This window comes from Eutrigla gurnardus (genome assembly GCF_963514095.1).
Source record: "Eutrigla gurnardus genome assembly, chromosome: 15".
Classification (NCBI taxonomy): domain Eukaryota; kingdom Metazoa; phylum Chordata; class Actinopteri; order Perciformes; family Triglidae; genus Eutrigla; species Eutrigla gurnardus.
In genome coordinates this window covers 13,399,465-13,415,340 of record NC_139938.1, presented here as the reverse complement: position 1 = coordinate 13,415,340, position 15,876 = coordinate 13,399,465, and the positions used below count along the sequence as shown (strand labels likewise).

General features: G+C 42.3%; 1 protein-coding gene across 4 annotated transcripts in view; it reads right to left on the bottom strand.

Annotated features, from left to right (window-relative positions):
* fryb (furry homolog b) overlaps positions 1 to 12,645 on the bottom strand; it is a 46,553-nt gene extending 33,908 nt beyond the window's left edge. For 3 of the 4 annotated variants that reach the window (XM_084028341.1, XM_084028340.1, XM_084028343.1), the window contains exons 1-4: positions 11,865 to 12,645; positions 1,847 to 2,040; positions 742 to 795; positions 440 to 579 (exon numbers count right to left, since the gene is read on the bottom strand). In XM_084028341.1, the coding sequence (XP_083884467.1) occupies positions 440 to 579; positions 742 to 795; positions 1,847 to 2,040; positions 11,865 to 12,111 (635 nt within the window). In that variant the 5' untranslated portion in view covers positions 12,112 to 12,645. Of the gene's footprint in view, positions 1 to 439; positions 580 to 741; positions 796 to 1,846; positions 2,041 to 6,933; positions 7,180 to 11,864 lie in introns of those variants that run through there. The other variant, XM_084028342.1, reaches the window with a different exon arrangement.
* Between the last annotated feature and the right edge of the window lie 3,231 nt (positions 12,646 to 15,876).

Genomic DNA, 15,876 nt, shown 5'->3' with positions numbered 1-15,876 from the left:
TATTGCCTTTGTACTTAACACATGCGAGAATCGGCTTTTATTCAATTTCCATTCATGAATTTATTGATGGCACCATCTGGTCCACTATGCAGCTGTGTGTACTCAGTGTGCAGTGTTTGTGAATTTTCAAACAAGCTTCTGAAAAGAGGACAGCACCTTCAGACCTCGATCAGTTGATTTGAGTATTTCCTTAAATGACAGCATTGTTTTAAATTGGTCTTTGTTTTTCTGCTGTTTGTGTGTCGGGGCTATGCAGTATACAGTTAGTCATACTAACAGTCTTGTATATTGTTTATTGCCTCTAAAAGTATTGTAAGTGTGTTGGAAAAACTGAGCCAGGATGATTAAATAAAAAACAATAGGAATGTAGTATGTTGTTTTATGACCATGCATTTTTTGTTTGTATATTTAGACCTCCAAATCTGTTCCAACTTCTCACTTTTTTGACTTGGTGTTGGCCCTGGGTCGATATTCATGGGACTCGTCCTCCAGGCCGTTTTGCCTCTTGTACCAGTCAAACAGAGTTCTCAGGATCGACGGTAGGCAGTACTCTGCTAATGAACTCATACTGCTGATCAACTGCACAGAGTGAAGGGGAACGAGAGACAGAGAGACAGAGAGACAGAGAGAGAGAGACGTTAATCCCTTTCCCAGAATAAAACAATGTTGCGGCTAGATTTGGATGACAGAGGAAAAAAGGGTTTAGGATGGGAATAATGTGTCCGTGCCAGCTACACGCACCTGGTCAAACTGTGGGTCCTCGCCTCTCTGCAGAGATTTGTTCAGTGGCTTCTCCTGTGAGAACAGACAGAAGGGAAAACATTCATGTCAGAAGAGACGTCAGACATATTATTATGAAACGCTGAGACAGAGACCTCCTCGCCTTAAAACTGCTATAATCAAAGCTAAGGCTGCAGCTAACCGAGTGTCCCACACATTATTCTAATCATAACTAATCCAGTAATCTCATAGGAAATTAGGGTACTTTTTAGAAAAATGCAAAGCTTGAATTGCACACAATAACCTAAATCATTGAGTACATTTAAGTGCCCAATATTCTAGGTTTAAATAATAATAAAAAAAAATCAATCAAATTAGTTTAAAAAGAGAATAAATGAGATTAACTGCATCACTTGGGGGATCGTTTCAGCACTAATCAAGTTGCTGTCTCTCCAGACTCTGAGCTCTATAGCCTGTAAATATTTATTCTGTACATATTGAAGACACTTTAAAACTATGTTGGTGTTGCATTTTCAACTAAATGTAAATGTGATCTTTGTCTAACTGCCTAAAATAAACCCAGAGCCGATTACATTACTTAGTATGAGATGGCTCCTTAGGCACTAACCTTGTTATGTTCCTTTCATGAAACATGTTAGGTGTTCAGCACTTAAGGCCATAAACATACAAACACTGCGATAAAAGGCCAAACCTCTTTAAAGACCAAAAGATAATATGAGAGACTTGAGTTACAGTATGTCATAAATTCAGTATTTGGTTATCTGTGGGTAAATATGTGAATCCAAGACATCTACATGGCAGACCATGAATCTGATTTCACCACCCATGTACTTTTTTCATTTTAAAAACCACTGGGTGCTGATGAGACTAAAATGTATGCGATCCATAAAAATGGAGCATAACCATTCCTTTCCTTGTGACTGTTACGTTAAGGACAGAAGAGTCTTTCAACGATTTGTATTGTTTGATGATAAAACATTGAGAAACGGCTCAAATATGATCCTAAACGGTGGTATGTTATATACATGTTACAATCCTGAGGACATACAGTAAATCAAATGATGTCGTAACTTGATAAGAGATCGGACGAGAAAGTGTCACTCACCAGTGGTTCGGCCATGATGATGCGAATCTTGCGTTCAGAGACTAAGGTGAAGTTGGCAAATAAGCTTTTTAGGACGAACTCGCCCGGCTTACTCTCAGGGTCCACATTGACGGGCGCCATGACGACAGGACCCTTCCTCTCTCCCAAGGTTCCACTGACTGGCGGGAGGGGCGGCTTCAGTCCCACTGGAGAGGCTGGGGAGAGTCAGGATAGGTCAGTTAGTCTAAGACAGGGGGTTTTCAAAGTCTGACACATTATTATAACATACATGCTTTTTGAACCAAAGTTCTCATTATGTGGAGGTTTAGTGGGACAAAATAACAAGTCCCTGGTTATCATGTATCCATGGATTAAAGACAGCTATGACTGGAGTACTTCCATACTAAAGAAAACTTTAACACTCAATGATTCTTAGGCAAGTTGTGGAGTGTTTTTTTCTGTGATTTGTACCCAAACTAATGGATGTTAATGATGGACTTTCGAGTTGATATCCTTGGAAAGTGAAAATTATACTCAATCTAAGAATATGTGTATCTATCTGTTCGGATTTGATTACATTATGACTCCAAGAAGATTGATTTTTTTTACATTTATTTAAGAACTTTTATTGCCTACATGAATTGTGTATCACAACCATTGCTGGACCTGCAACTGCAACAATACAAACAGCCAAACTTTTGTTCTCTTCATCCGAGAGCCTCCTCGCACTGTGTAGCTGAGACACTGACCCTCATGCTCTCTCTCTAGCCGCTTGTCTTAATAAACCTCACACTCCGATGAACAAACAGAATTTGTTCACGTCAGAAAGACTTCTATTTATATCTTTCTGTAAATGTAAACCTCCTCAATCATGACTACTTTGTGATGAATGTGTGTTCAAGGTTTGACAGGGTGCACTTTCCAGGCAGTCAGATGGATAAGCATGCACACACACACACACACACACACACACACACACACACACACACACACACACACACACACACACACACACACTCACACGCACGCACACACTTGCTGTGTTTTCATTTCTGCCTTCTGATTACATCATTAGGGAAACTGGGCACTATTAGTTCGTGCAAGACATAATGATAAAAACACAGAGAAAGATGGATAGGGATTTGTTGAAGTCTAAAAACGGGTTCGAGTGAGACAGGCGGATGACAAGTGGGCTGATATATATTAAGAGGGAGAGGACATTTCCTGTCATGCGTCTCTAGGAATATTGACATGCCCTTAAAATAGAACAAACTCATCATCTCCGTAAGGACCAGTAACCATACACTATAAGAGCTTAAGCAAGACTTTGTGGAAAGACATCCGCCGTGGACTATTATTACTTATAGAGAATCATAAGGTCCACCATGCAGTTCATGAAAAACATCACACACAGCAGCTGTAAAGGCAGCCAAAGAAGGTGACTTGTATGACTGGAGCGAAATTGCAGGTTTGATTTCCTGAACATGCTGAGAAAAACAAGGTGCATAAAACACTTCTTTCCACAGCGTGACACAAAGTAATCATTCATCACAGCAAATCCCAGAAGAGGCTAGTGTGTGTGTGTGTGTGTGTGTGTGTGACTTAACAGTTACAGTGTCAAGTATAACTGACCTTTCATGACCATGTGACCTGACCTCATTGGAGGGGTGAGATGTAAACACTAATTTCCAGACACGACAGGCCCCCACGTCTCATAGACGGCAACCTGTTTGTGTGAAAGCTGAGCACTCGAAAACGAGGCGAACATGCGTGCGTGCACATGAACACACATCCCTGCACGCTTACCAAGGCCCTTGATGAAGCTGATGACACTAGCCCTGCTCCATCTAGTTGGCACTTCCATGGTGCAGACGACCAGACAGGGAGACGAGGATACAGTGGGTGGAGGTGGGTAAAATGGGCTGAAACACTGAGATGGAGGAGGGAAGGGACACTGGGAGAGGGTAGGAAGCTGAGAAAGGGGAGCTAAGTAGTCCAAAAGGAGTAATATACAGCTCCCATGATTGACAAATGAAAGTGATTCCTTGCGGGGAGAGATTAGCGGCACAGGAGAGGTTTGTCTTTAATATCCATTGGCACTAGGCAGGTTTAACCAAAGCTGAAAGCTCCATTCTTCAGAAAATGATAGGCAGGTAAAGTGAAAGACGTGCACCTGGAGGTGATTAAGGAAACTCTCATGATGACTGTGTCCCACATAAGATCCAGATGAAACAGGAAGATATGCTGTATCCACAGACCGGAAGAGCCATAGCCAGGGTTCAAACTGGCGTGAAGTGAAGACGACCTGATGTGTTGCAATCACAGAGGAAGAGATCTCCAAATAGCGCGAGCAAACTCTACCAACAGGGATCGAAAAATATTCCACTGCGCTGCTCCAGCAGAGGCTCGGGTGGTTCAGAGGCTGCGTAGGGCCCCGTGCTTGAGGACTGCATGAGCCTACAGACCAGCTGTCAGTTTCGACTTTAGCTTCTGCTCCGACTCTGGCCTGCCATCACTTACGCCACACGACGGCTCCTCTGACCTTGGAGTCCTTGCATTGGAAAGTTGCGTTGAAACAAGGTGCTTCTTTGAGAGTGGTTGCCCTTAGTTGTCAGTAGCATTTAAATGAAGTCTGCTCCTTGTGGAGATCTGACCAGAAGAGTTGGGTTGGAATTTCAACACTGCCCCGAGAGAGAGGCGAGGGGAGGAGGGAGGTGCTAAATATAGACCACTGGAGGTCACTCTCTTACATACCCACCACTCCCACTGACCCCTACTCATACACAAGCACACACACACACATGCAGGCAACAATTTGCCGGGGCAGACAGTGACAAATCAGGAAAATGAAGTAATGTGATTAAACTACAAAGCAAATGGCACTGATCTAATTCAGTGACTACAAAGTTGACTGTTCACACAAATAATCCAGTCAGACTTTGCTGCAACATGAATTTAAGATGTGTCTGTGTGTGTGTGTGTGTGTTAGTGTGTGTGTGTGAGTCTAAGGCATGTCGGTGGGGAGTAGAAATGAGAGTAGGAAGACGTAACTTGTCCGATAAAGCTGTCGATAAAGCGCACCAGAGCACTTCCCCTCAACGACTTTTGCTTGACTCAGCATTTCAAGCGATGCATCAGCAGAAATCTGCTAGATTTAGTCAATACAGGTTCACCTTGTTTTAATTACATTTTATATATCGTTAAAGGTTTATTTAAGAGAGTGAGAGGCTAAAAAGAGAAATGAGAAAGAAGCAGTAAGAGATGAGAATGGGGGGGATGTAGAGTCGACCTGATTGGTTGAAAATGCATCAGTAACTACTTTCATCATAATTGTTTTTTTTTTTTTTAGAAATTACAATCCCTTTTTCCAGTAAGGATGTAGGAAAATATGAAAACACAGTATTATGTAACTAACGTGATACCACACGCACAGCCTGACATCAAAATGATCCCAGTATGTTAACTTGGGTTGGTAAGCACAACCTTTCCTGCCTTGAATAAAGATAAATCTGTAGAGCTCGTTGTACACTTTGTTGGCTGTGTCTGAGTAAAGTTGGTTGCGATGATTCACTTTTAAAAGCACAGACAATTACCATAAACACACTGACTGCCCTCGACAAGACGTGGCAGAACCAAACCTGTATGTTGTCGGGGGAGGCAGCTGACAAACTCGCATCCTGTGTGATTAATGAATTCTGGTATTTTCACTGTGTTAGTGTTGGCCTTTAGTCAGCTAGTTAAGGTAAGTCCCTACTCTTGAATAACATGTGTCTTTGCATATACAATAGAAGAGTTTGACATGATACAGGCATGCACGTGACTACTTCATGCTGGCATGAGATGGAAGATCAAATTGATGAGGTCAGCTATTATAGCGATTGCACTCGATAAATAACTCCTGCTTGAAACACAAACCTAACTTGGACTTAATCGGGCCGGTTTCTTGCCTTTCCAGCTTTCTGACAGCCTTCATCATGATATTGGGGCAGACAAACACACGCTACAGCATTTGGTCCTATAACTGAAACAAGCCGGCGCTTAAATGAGGAAACGTATACATGATCTCATCGTGTTTCCTGTGATTCATTTTTTTTTATTACATCACATAAATGGCTGATGGAGGATCCATCAACAACAACTGCAATTCCTCTAATCCTTACACCAACATAACCCCTGCTGACAGCAGGCTTCAGCACGCACCTAATATGAGCGCCGCACAGCTGCCCTGCTAACCAAACACACACAACACATAAGGACAATTTAGAAAACACTGGGCACACTGAACGACATATAACTTTTAGCTACTCACAGAAAAGTGCTCACACAAACATACATACATAGTGTCCCAGTCAATATATAACATTTGCAGAGCCAGCTGTTTGGCCCCTGGATCCTCTGTATCAACATGAAAACACTACAGTAAACACTACAAGCCCACTGCCAGTAAGACAGCAGGGCAACCAGCTCACTGTCAGGTCTCAGGGTCATGAGGTCATGGCTGAAAGTGGGGGAAACAGTATCTCCAGTTGGTGACAGTCTGCAGAGATGCTGCTATGTTCATCCCAGACTGCCTCAATGTCACTTACAGTAGCTTTGCATGCTGTTTGGTAAACACTGACTCACTGACTGAGAAATGATTAAGATATATATATATTATTTGACAGTCAACATCACATAGGGTTGACAGAATGGCACCACTTATAAAAACAATCTGTACATTTTACTTTTACTGCTGGGCACAAAGATTGCAACAAAGTCAAAGACTGACTTCTTCTTCTGCTGAGTAATGTGATGTATAATTCATATAGAAAACTGCTGACGAGCCAGATTTACCCTCAACCAACCCCAGTCCCCCCTCTTTCAACACCGTCTTCCATTATTCCATTACGTAACATTGCAAAATATTGACAGCGTGGATCATGCTGTATGCTGCCTGCTTTTCAGTCTCATCCACGTCTAACGCACACACACACACGCAGATACGCAAACAGGAAAAGCACAGTCTGTACACTGCAGCACTGACGACGAGTCGGCATGTTATGATGGGAACACCACATCACGCATTTGTTTGGCAGCGACAAACACTGTGATGCGTCGGCTGTACTCACTCCCTCCTAAGGACTTGAGCAGAGACTTGATGCTGATGTCAAAGAAGCCCGAATCCTGCTGGCTGGTCGCCATGGCTGCAGAGGCTGTGTCGCCACGGTGACAGACAGCAGAGGGAGGACAGGACGGCAGGATGAGGCGATGCGGACAGAGCAAGTGAGAGGAGGAGGAGTGCGCTCCGAGAGAGAGGGCTGGGAGAGAGGGATGCGGCTGGGCAGCCCGTGATGCGGATGTTGCGGCTGTCTGTTGCCGAGTGTGTGCGAGTGTGTGTGCGTGTGCAGAAAAAAAAGTGTGTCATAGAGAAAGAAAAAGGGCACAACACTTAGCCTCGACTGCGCTCTGTGTTGCTATCTTGCTGGCTAACACCCCCCATCCCCTCTCTGTTTTGCTCTCTCAGGACAGTGATACACAGATGCTGGTAGACACAAGCAGCAGCCAATCCTCTTAGAGGAAATACAGAGAGAGAGAGAGAGAGAGAGAGAGAGAGAGAGAGAGAGAGAGGAGGGGGCTGGATGGAATAACGTATAGCAGATAGATGGGAGTGAGCGATAATGTAGTGGCCTGATGAAGAAGATAAAGGGCAGAAATAACGTTCCTGATCACTGTTCTGTCTTGCAATAAGTGTCGACCAATGACAGTCGAGAGAAGCATTGATGGGCTTTAAGCACCAACCAATAGGCAGGAATAATAACTGGTCGATGGCATCACGCATGTAATTTTATTTTGACGCTTTTATCCAACAACGATTAACATTGTCTTTAATAAAAAAAGAAGAAATGTGATCCTTCTTTCATGTTACTGTAGCTGTTTCAACACGTTCAAAGTTCAAATCACTGCTTACGGCGAAAAATTATATATACAATAGTTGAGGTGATTTCTGCAAAATCCTACTTTCGTCACCCTCTCTTTAACGCTTTCAGTTTTATTCCCTAACACAGTGTGCTCTTGCAGTCCAATTGTCATAATCCAGCTGGCAGAAGCTTTGAGTTGATCAAAATGTTATAAAATGCTCATTTCAGTTGCCATTAGTGAGTACTGTGTTGGATATTTAGACGTTAAAATAAATTGAATAGCTCTAACAGTACATTTGTTGAGAGCAGATAGATGGTGTCAGGTGAGGAAATGACAGCAGTGACATAATGATGGGTGGTGCTGTACAGAGAATTGACTCGTTGGCGTCATTTGCAATAATATGTTTACACCATTGATGTGTGGCTTGCTGCTTTGCAATTAAAATTAATGTTTGGTATTGACGTCAGGTGCCATGATGCATGAAGGTGGCTGCTTTTGCACATACAGTTTAAGCCTAAGAAATAAAAATGAAGCGACACGTCTACTGTAGTGCTAACGTTATTGCAGCCTAGCTTGAGAGTTTCTGGTAAAACATTAAGTTACTGGGCCGGATAAAACATCCCTTAACTAACATTTTTCACTGGTTTACCACCGCACCCACTTTTAAATTGTTATTTCCCTCCTTCAGTAAAAATGTGGGCCAATTACCAGCACTTGGCTTGCAGCTAATATTAACCTTCCACCCTACTGCTGTGGTTACATTCTTGACAAATAATTTGAAAGAACTTAAGCATAGTTTCTGACCATTAAACAATAATGAGAGAAAATAAGTTATCCCACTCCACCTTAAAAAAGCCACAGTCACTCGGCTGTCCACACAATTGACACATCTGATGGCTCATCATGGCAATGATGATAAAGTGGGTAAGGTTGGGTACAAGCGGATAATTGGGGTCATCGTGTAATTCCCTTGTTGGACTGCGGAAGTGCCACCGGACATGTGAACGGGTGAGGGAGGGAGAACCGACGCAGGGGGAGAGAAAAATGAGAGTGAGGGGAGGGGAGGAGCATGATAAGTGCATAAGATACAGTATCATGCAAAGCTGCTGCTCACAGGAGAGCGACCAAGCACAGCATGGCCTGGTTCACATTAACAGACAATTACAGTCTAATCTCAAAGGAGGAGAAATATAGCAGTGAGAGCCAGTGCAGGCCTATTCCTGTCTGCAACTTCTGCTTACTCCATTACAGTCCAGGGCAAAATAGTAGCAGCGTATCAGATTTTCTGCCTCGGTGTTTGTCTGCTCACTTAATAAAGCCGATACAGCCAAGCTGACAGACACAGAGAAGTAAACCACATCTGACTTTCAGAAACGTTCCTGCTGCTGGTGCACCAAGCAGCTGAAGTCAAAGGTGGTTACTAAATAGGATTTGACTGAGGTCCTTTCTTTGTTATCTCAAACCACTTATTCTTTCTTGAGGGAGTATGAAAATGGTTACTATTTGTTGACTCAATTTCTCACATTTATCACCGAGTTAAAAAGTTATGTTTGCCACCTGTGGGTCTATGGGAGGCTTTAACTGTCCAGTATGGGCAAACTCAACGTGATGTTTCAGGCATATCTTGAATGAGTGGGAAAGCTGCAGATATGGCAGAGTACAACCATTTCTTGCTAGATGAAATAGCAATGTCAAGAGAAATACAATAGAGAAATGTGAGAGTGTAAAGTGTCTGTCTGCAACTCATTGTCTCGTGTATTCAAATTCATGACCTACAACGAGAGTAGGGAGTGACACACATTTACTCAACTTACAAATAAAAATCACAGACATAAAGACACACACACACACACACACACACACACACACACACACACACACACACACACACACACATATGGAGGTCCTAGGATTCCTCACATTCTGAGCAGGGGCCTGGGCATGCCAGCTGTTGGAATGTGACTCCTCCACACACACCGCAGCACGCACACACACACACACACACACACACACAGGCGTGCATGCACACATACATTCACATTTTCATGCATACACATACATGCACATACTCATACATGCACACAGACAACTTCACCAGACAGAAATTGGATTGCATTCCATTTATCCTTCAATCAAAAGGCAATTTAAGCGGTTGCATAGACAAAAATGTATTGACCAAAGCTGCCACACACACACACACACACACACACACACACACACACACACACACACACACACACACACACACACACACGGTCATGGTCACACACATATTGTGATCCTCTCTGATTATGCACTAAATACTGGCTGGGTCCCATTCCTTGCAGGGTTGTCCCATTCAAGTTGTTTTTTAGCCCCGATCCTGATACCAGTCCTGTAATAATGATTATCTGCCACTACCAAGTCACCATCAATAATGACAAACATCCACCCTGTGATGATTGGAATTTCAACTGGTGAAAGCAGAACCCCGAACCCAAAAGAGAGTCCATTTACAATTATATATGACAAAGAAAAGCAGCAGATCCTCACACTGGAGAAGCTGGAATGTTTTTTTGCTCAAAAATAAGTATAACAATGAATTATCAAAACAGCGGCAACCACATAAATCACAGTTCATCTTTTAAACGAGGCAACACTACTAAAATGTGTGTGGGTGTTTACTGGTCCGTCATAACACAGCAGATAAGTTCACACACAAACACACAAAATAGCCGCACGCAACCACAGAGGGACTGTTTGAGGGTCACAATTCACACAGTGGTGTCTCCTTGACACAGCTGGGTTGATCAAATAGATAGCTCTTGTGAACAGTGTGTGTGTGTGTGAGTGTGTGTGTGTGTGTGTGTGTGTGTGTGTGTGTGTGTGTGTGTGTGTGTGTGTGTGTGTGGTTTTCTTGCCAGGCATACCCGTCTTATCAACATCAAAGCTTTAGTCATTTACATTATGACAGCACGGAAGACAATTTCAGTTTCAGATTTTTTTGGTGCCGATAATTTGACCTTTATGATCTACAGTATGTGCTCATTGATTTAGAAGTAATTTTTTTCTGAAAGACCTGAGCAGATTTTTACACAGGAACCACCTCACTCCACATCTCCCCTTTCATGGGATGCTGCACTTTTCTCTCACATCTCTTTGATGTGATCCTTTCAAAGTTTATTCTAAAGACACTCTTGTACTCCTCAGTCTTTCCTTATTGCTCCTTCTTTACTATTATCGGTCGTGATATTGACGACCCAGGAATGAAAGATTCTCCAGACTTTGTGGCAGTGTTGATAATAGCATCAGCTCAGTTGATATATGTGAAAGTGTACCAAAAGTGAGGGGCCTCCTAATGATTTTGACCTGGCAGTGACTTTCCAGGAATAGACAGAAAGACAGAAATGCTGGAGTGGTCTGTTGAGAGATCAGCAGATACTATTTTAATATGTAAGGAAGGACGAGGACAGAAGGTTGTCCTGCAACTAAAAGGTTAGAAGTTCAGGCACAGCACTGTAATAATACTGTCTCAAAATACTCTTAACACAAGCCTGCTAATACCATTTAATGGTGCTTCTTACAATAGGTTTACTAATATCAGAGGCTACAGTAATGCTTTGTACATACATTTTGTATTTGTATGCAAAATCTACATTACCATTGAACATGACCATCTTTCATACTGACAGACTAATCCCTATTCTATAGAATAGATACATGTCAGATGTAGTAATTGTTTACGTGTTATCTCAAAACACAGAAGGTATCACTTTTCACAGGGTCTACAGAAACCACAACAAAGACACTTGTCAAGTCAAGTCCTCAAGTCGCATCAAAGAAGAGTTATGGTGTATACGGAGAAACAGAGGGGGTCTGAACAGGTATATGAGATCTAAGACTTTCTCAAATCCCAGGTTGGATAAAAACCCAGCCCACATTCCAGTTGAGGATCATTTTTTCAGCTGGATGTTCAACCAGCCTCCCCCCCTTCTTCCAGCATGAGAAACCCCTTCAGGTCATTCAGATTCAAACAAACCAGGATTATTACGAAACAATATAGTTACATGTCGCTGACTCCTATGGTTATTGTTCTCTGCGGTCTTCTTGTCACATTCACACATAAAAAACAAAAACAAAAGATTGCAAGCTTAGCACCTACCTCCCAAGATCCTGGTCCTCTTTCTGGACTTAGACTGGATCTTAGTAAACCTCCCGGTGAAATCACTGGGGTCAAACATGTCCAACGACAGGGAGGCAATACGCTCCAGTACTATCCCATCCTGGCCTTGGCTCTGGTTGTCCAGATCCTGGTCCTGAGCTTGGCTTAGCGAGTGGCCATTGCAGTGGTCTGAAATGCCACTCTCAGCCCCGAGGCTTGTAGTGCTTCCAAGATCTTCCAGAGACATGTCTCCACAAACCGCAGGAACCACTCCTCGTAGTTTAATGTCAAAACCTGGCCCTCCTGAGAGCTAGCAAGGATACGCTACATGATGGTCCTACAGTAGACTCGGCAGGAAAAAGAAATCCAAAAAACATTGGTAGCCTTGTTCCAGAAAAGCGACACTTAAAAAAAATAGAATTAAATTGACTGTTCAGGCCGTCCTAAAATCCCTGTTTTCATCTTCTTCATCCCCTTTTTGTCCACTTGTTGGTATCCAATTCCTTCTCACGAGGAGTTCTTGTCTTTATGTCGAGTTCATTCAGTCCATAAACAGTGAGCTCATTGCTTTGTTGTCTCAGATACAAAGCTCTCCTGAGAGTTCAGGTTCTCCCCTCGAGACTCTCACTCTCTTGCACAAGATTTTTTTTAAAAAGAGAAAAAAAAACACTATCTCCGTGTCTTCTTTTGAGTTTAATTTCTGCGAAAAGTTAAGCCGTCTTCACCTCACATGCCCTGTTTTTTGCTCTCACCTGTTCTTTGTTACTCTCTCTGTCTGTCTCTCTTACCGCTCTGAGTCTCACAGCTGTGTCTCTGCTCTCAGGTGGTGAACAAGGGAGGGATCCAATTCCAAGAACGCAGCTTGATTGGGTGGTTTGGGAAGTTTGGGTGGTTCTCTTATCCCCTCTCACCGTCTCCTTTCTACCTCTCTCTCTCTCTGGGGGTTTTCCAACTACGTCCCTCCTGTCATGACGGACTGTTTGGCAATGAGAAAATTCATTCCTTCCTCGCTAACATACCTGTTTCCATCCTTTTGTTTCCCCTCTCACATAGTAGCAAAGAAGCATAGAATGGCATGCATGTGCTTGATTCAAACAGCCAACACATGGCATGTGGGTGTGAGTAAGAGCCAGAGTCCCTGCACTCACTGGTCGAGGCTGTTTAGCCAGTTACAGTAGGCTCAATGTGTTAATGGTGTAGGATTACTGAGGGCGGACACACCCCTTTACAGAAGGGGGAAACAAAGCCAAACACAAACAGGAAGAGTCCTGAACGCACGGACAGACAGTGTTTTGTGAAAGTCTTGATTAACAGATTGTGAAGATAAACTTGGGATTGCCTCATCAAGCAGTTTGAAATCTGGCCCCACATACTTTAATATTCATCTTACTAAAGGAACTGGTTTAAAAGAAACACAAATTAAAGTTTAAAGTTACTCTTGATGGCGAGACATATCTTGAAGGGACCAAGTAATGTAGGTCTCAAAACCCAAATGACCTCCCTGCTGCTTAAGTGCAAAAAGCTTACAGGAAGTAAAGATAATGTTTTGGTCTGGCCGTAATTACATGCTCCTGTAATGCTGCCGTGTTTTCACTCTTGAGGCTAATATAAATCACGTACGCACTCTCGCAAAACTTTAAAAGTAACAGAAATTTTATTTTCTCCATAAAGTAAATAGAAACCCTTTACAAACATACACTAAAAGCAGTATTAATTCATCAAGGATGAATATTCTTTAACAATTGCAAATCACACTTTTGTTCATCCTGTATCATTCCTCTGTAGGTTCGTATCTCTCAGGAGACACCTACCCGAGGTGACTTCCTGCTGTTTACACCACTATTGTCATGACATCATCTCCATTAAGTGCCTCAGCCGAGAGCCTGTGTGTAAATGTGAAAACAACATTATCCTCTTTGAGACGACCGCCACGCAGGTTTAAATATAAAGAACTTGACACGGAGTCTGTGTACACTGCAGAAAAAATATATCTGTTCAGCTTTTAAATTAGCAAGAACGGATTTAGATAAAAAAAAACACTTCCTGGATTAAAAGAAACACTTTACATTACCTCATACTGATAGCAGATATTTTCCTCACCGCTTTATAGAAAGATAGAATTTCTAGTTAGATGTTTTCATTTATATTTTCAACAATTTTCCACACTTTGTACAGCAAACCATCTGGCACGGAAATAGTTAAGGGTGGCAAACAAGCTCCGTGAGGCACCGTGCCAAAGTCAGTTAGAGAGGCGTGCCATCCCCTAGGGGAGTACAACAGCCAAGTATTAACACAGACACGCTCTCTACTCTTACTTACACACACACACACACGCACACACAAACACACACACACACACACACACACACACACACACACACACACACACACACACACACACACACGCACACACAAACACAAACAGGAGATTGTTTTTTTTGGTACTCTCATTAACCGATATCTCTGTCCGACCAATTGAGGAAAACACACAGGTTACTCAACCGTCTTCAGGAATGTGTTGGCAACAAGTAGAGCGCCGGGGTGGTGATGATGACGGGCGGTAGACGAGACAGGGACAATGACAAAATATGCAAACCACATGTTTTTTTTTAATTATGAATATATATATGAAACACTTTGCCGATAGAAAACAACAACAAAAATGTACTGCTCCTCTTTGCAAAGTGCTGCATGGATGATCAATCTTCGGGTTCTCTGACAAGCTACTCAGGTTTGTCACTCTCTTGTTTGCTTGACCTGATTAGTCAGTTGTTACTGCACTCAGCCGGTCAAATGCTGACAATCTCACTCTTCACACACCCAGAATAATCCCATCTATCCTTCCTTTTGCACTCTTATTTTAAATCTGTCTTGTAAATGAGTGTCTTGATTGTTTTTACATGAGCATAACAATGATCTGAGATACAGTAGGTACATTAATATGAATTAAATTCAACTTCAATTCAATTTTATTTATAGTGTCAAATCACAACAGAAGTCATCTCAGGACACTTAACACATTGAGCAGTACTAGAATATCCTTATGATCTTCTGAGTTAATGTATTACACTTTCAAAGTCCCAACATCACCCAGGGGCAAGCGTTACAGCGACAGTGGTGAGAAAAAACAGACTTAACAGGCTTTTAGGCAGAAATCTCGTACAGCAGGCCCTTGGGTTCCAACTGTGTTTGGTGTTGGAAACAGTATAGCAGTAGTTGCACAAATATACTGTATATCGTAATCTGTATATGACGCAGTAAATTGTAACCCCAGATAATTTAATTTTATTATGATAATATGCACACAAAAAAATCTCTGATAATCAAAATTATTTAATTTTTTATCATCTTAACCTCATTTTTTCTCAGGCTAGTAAGCAGATGTTGCACATAAATCATAGAATCTGAATTATGAGATAAGCATCACCTTCCACCCACTGTACAGACATGCTTTGAGTGACTGGGACAACCCAACACACACAAACAGGCGTACACACACAAACCACAAAGCTGGATAAACAGCAATGGCATAATAACCATGACCAGCACCCCTTCACTCATGCATGTCTCTGTCTGTCTCATTTTACTCAGTACTTTATCCAAATTCTTATCAGTACATCAGTCGCCATTCTCTCAAATCTGATGGTCTCCTTGTTTCTGTCTTTATGAGGTCTTAACAAACAGAAATGTGTCCCTGCTAGTGGGGGTATGGAGACAAAGACGTAGTGGTGCCAACCAGCCTCACCTACAGTGTAAAATATAAAACTATTTCCTCTCCCACGAAAGAAAGGTCACAAGGAAGTAACATTGGTAAACTTGATATCTAGCATTAATTTGTGCATTAAATTACCTATCAAGTAATTTGAGAAGGTACCAGCGCTATGTTTTGAAAAGAAAAAAGGGATTACATTTCTCCTGTATTAGCTTCTCTGCTCTCCCAGTAAAATCCAGAATAGAATTTATGTATTTATGTTCCCCGGAGTCCCTGTGCTCTCTCGTCTTGCCGGTCTCC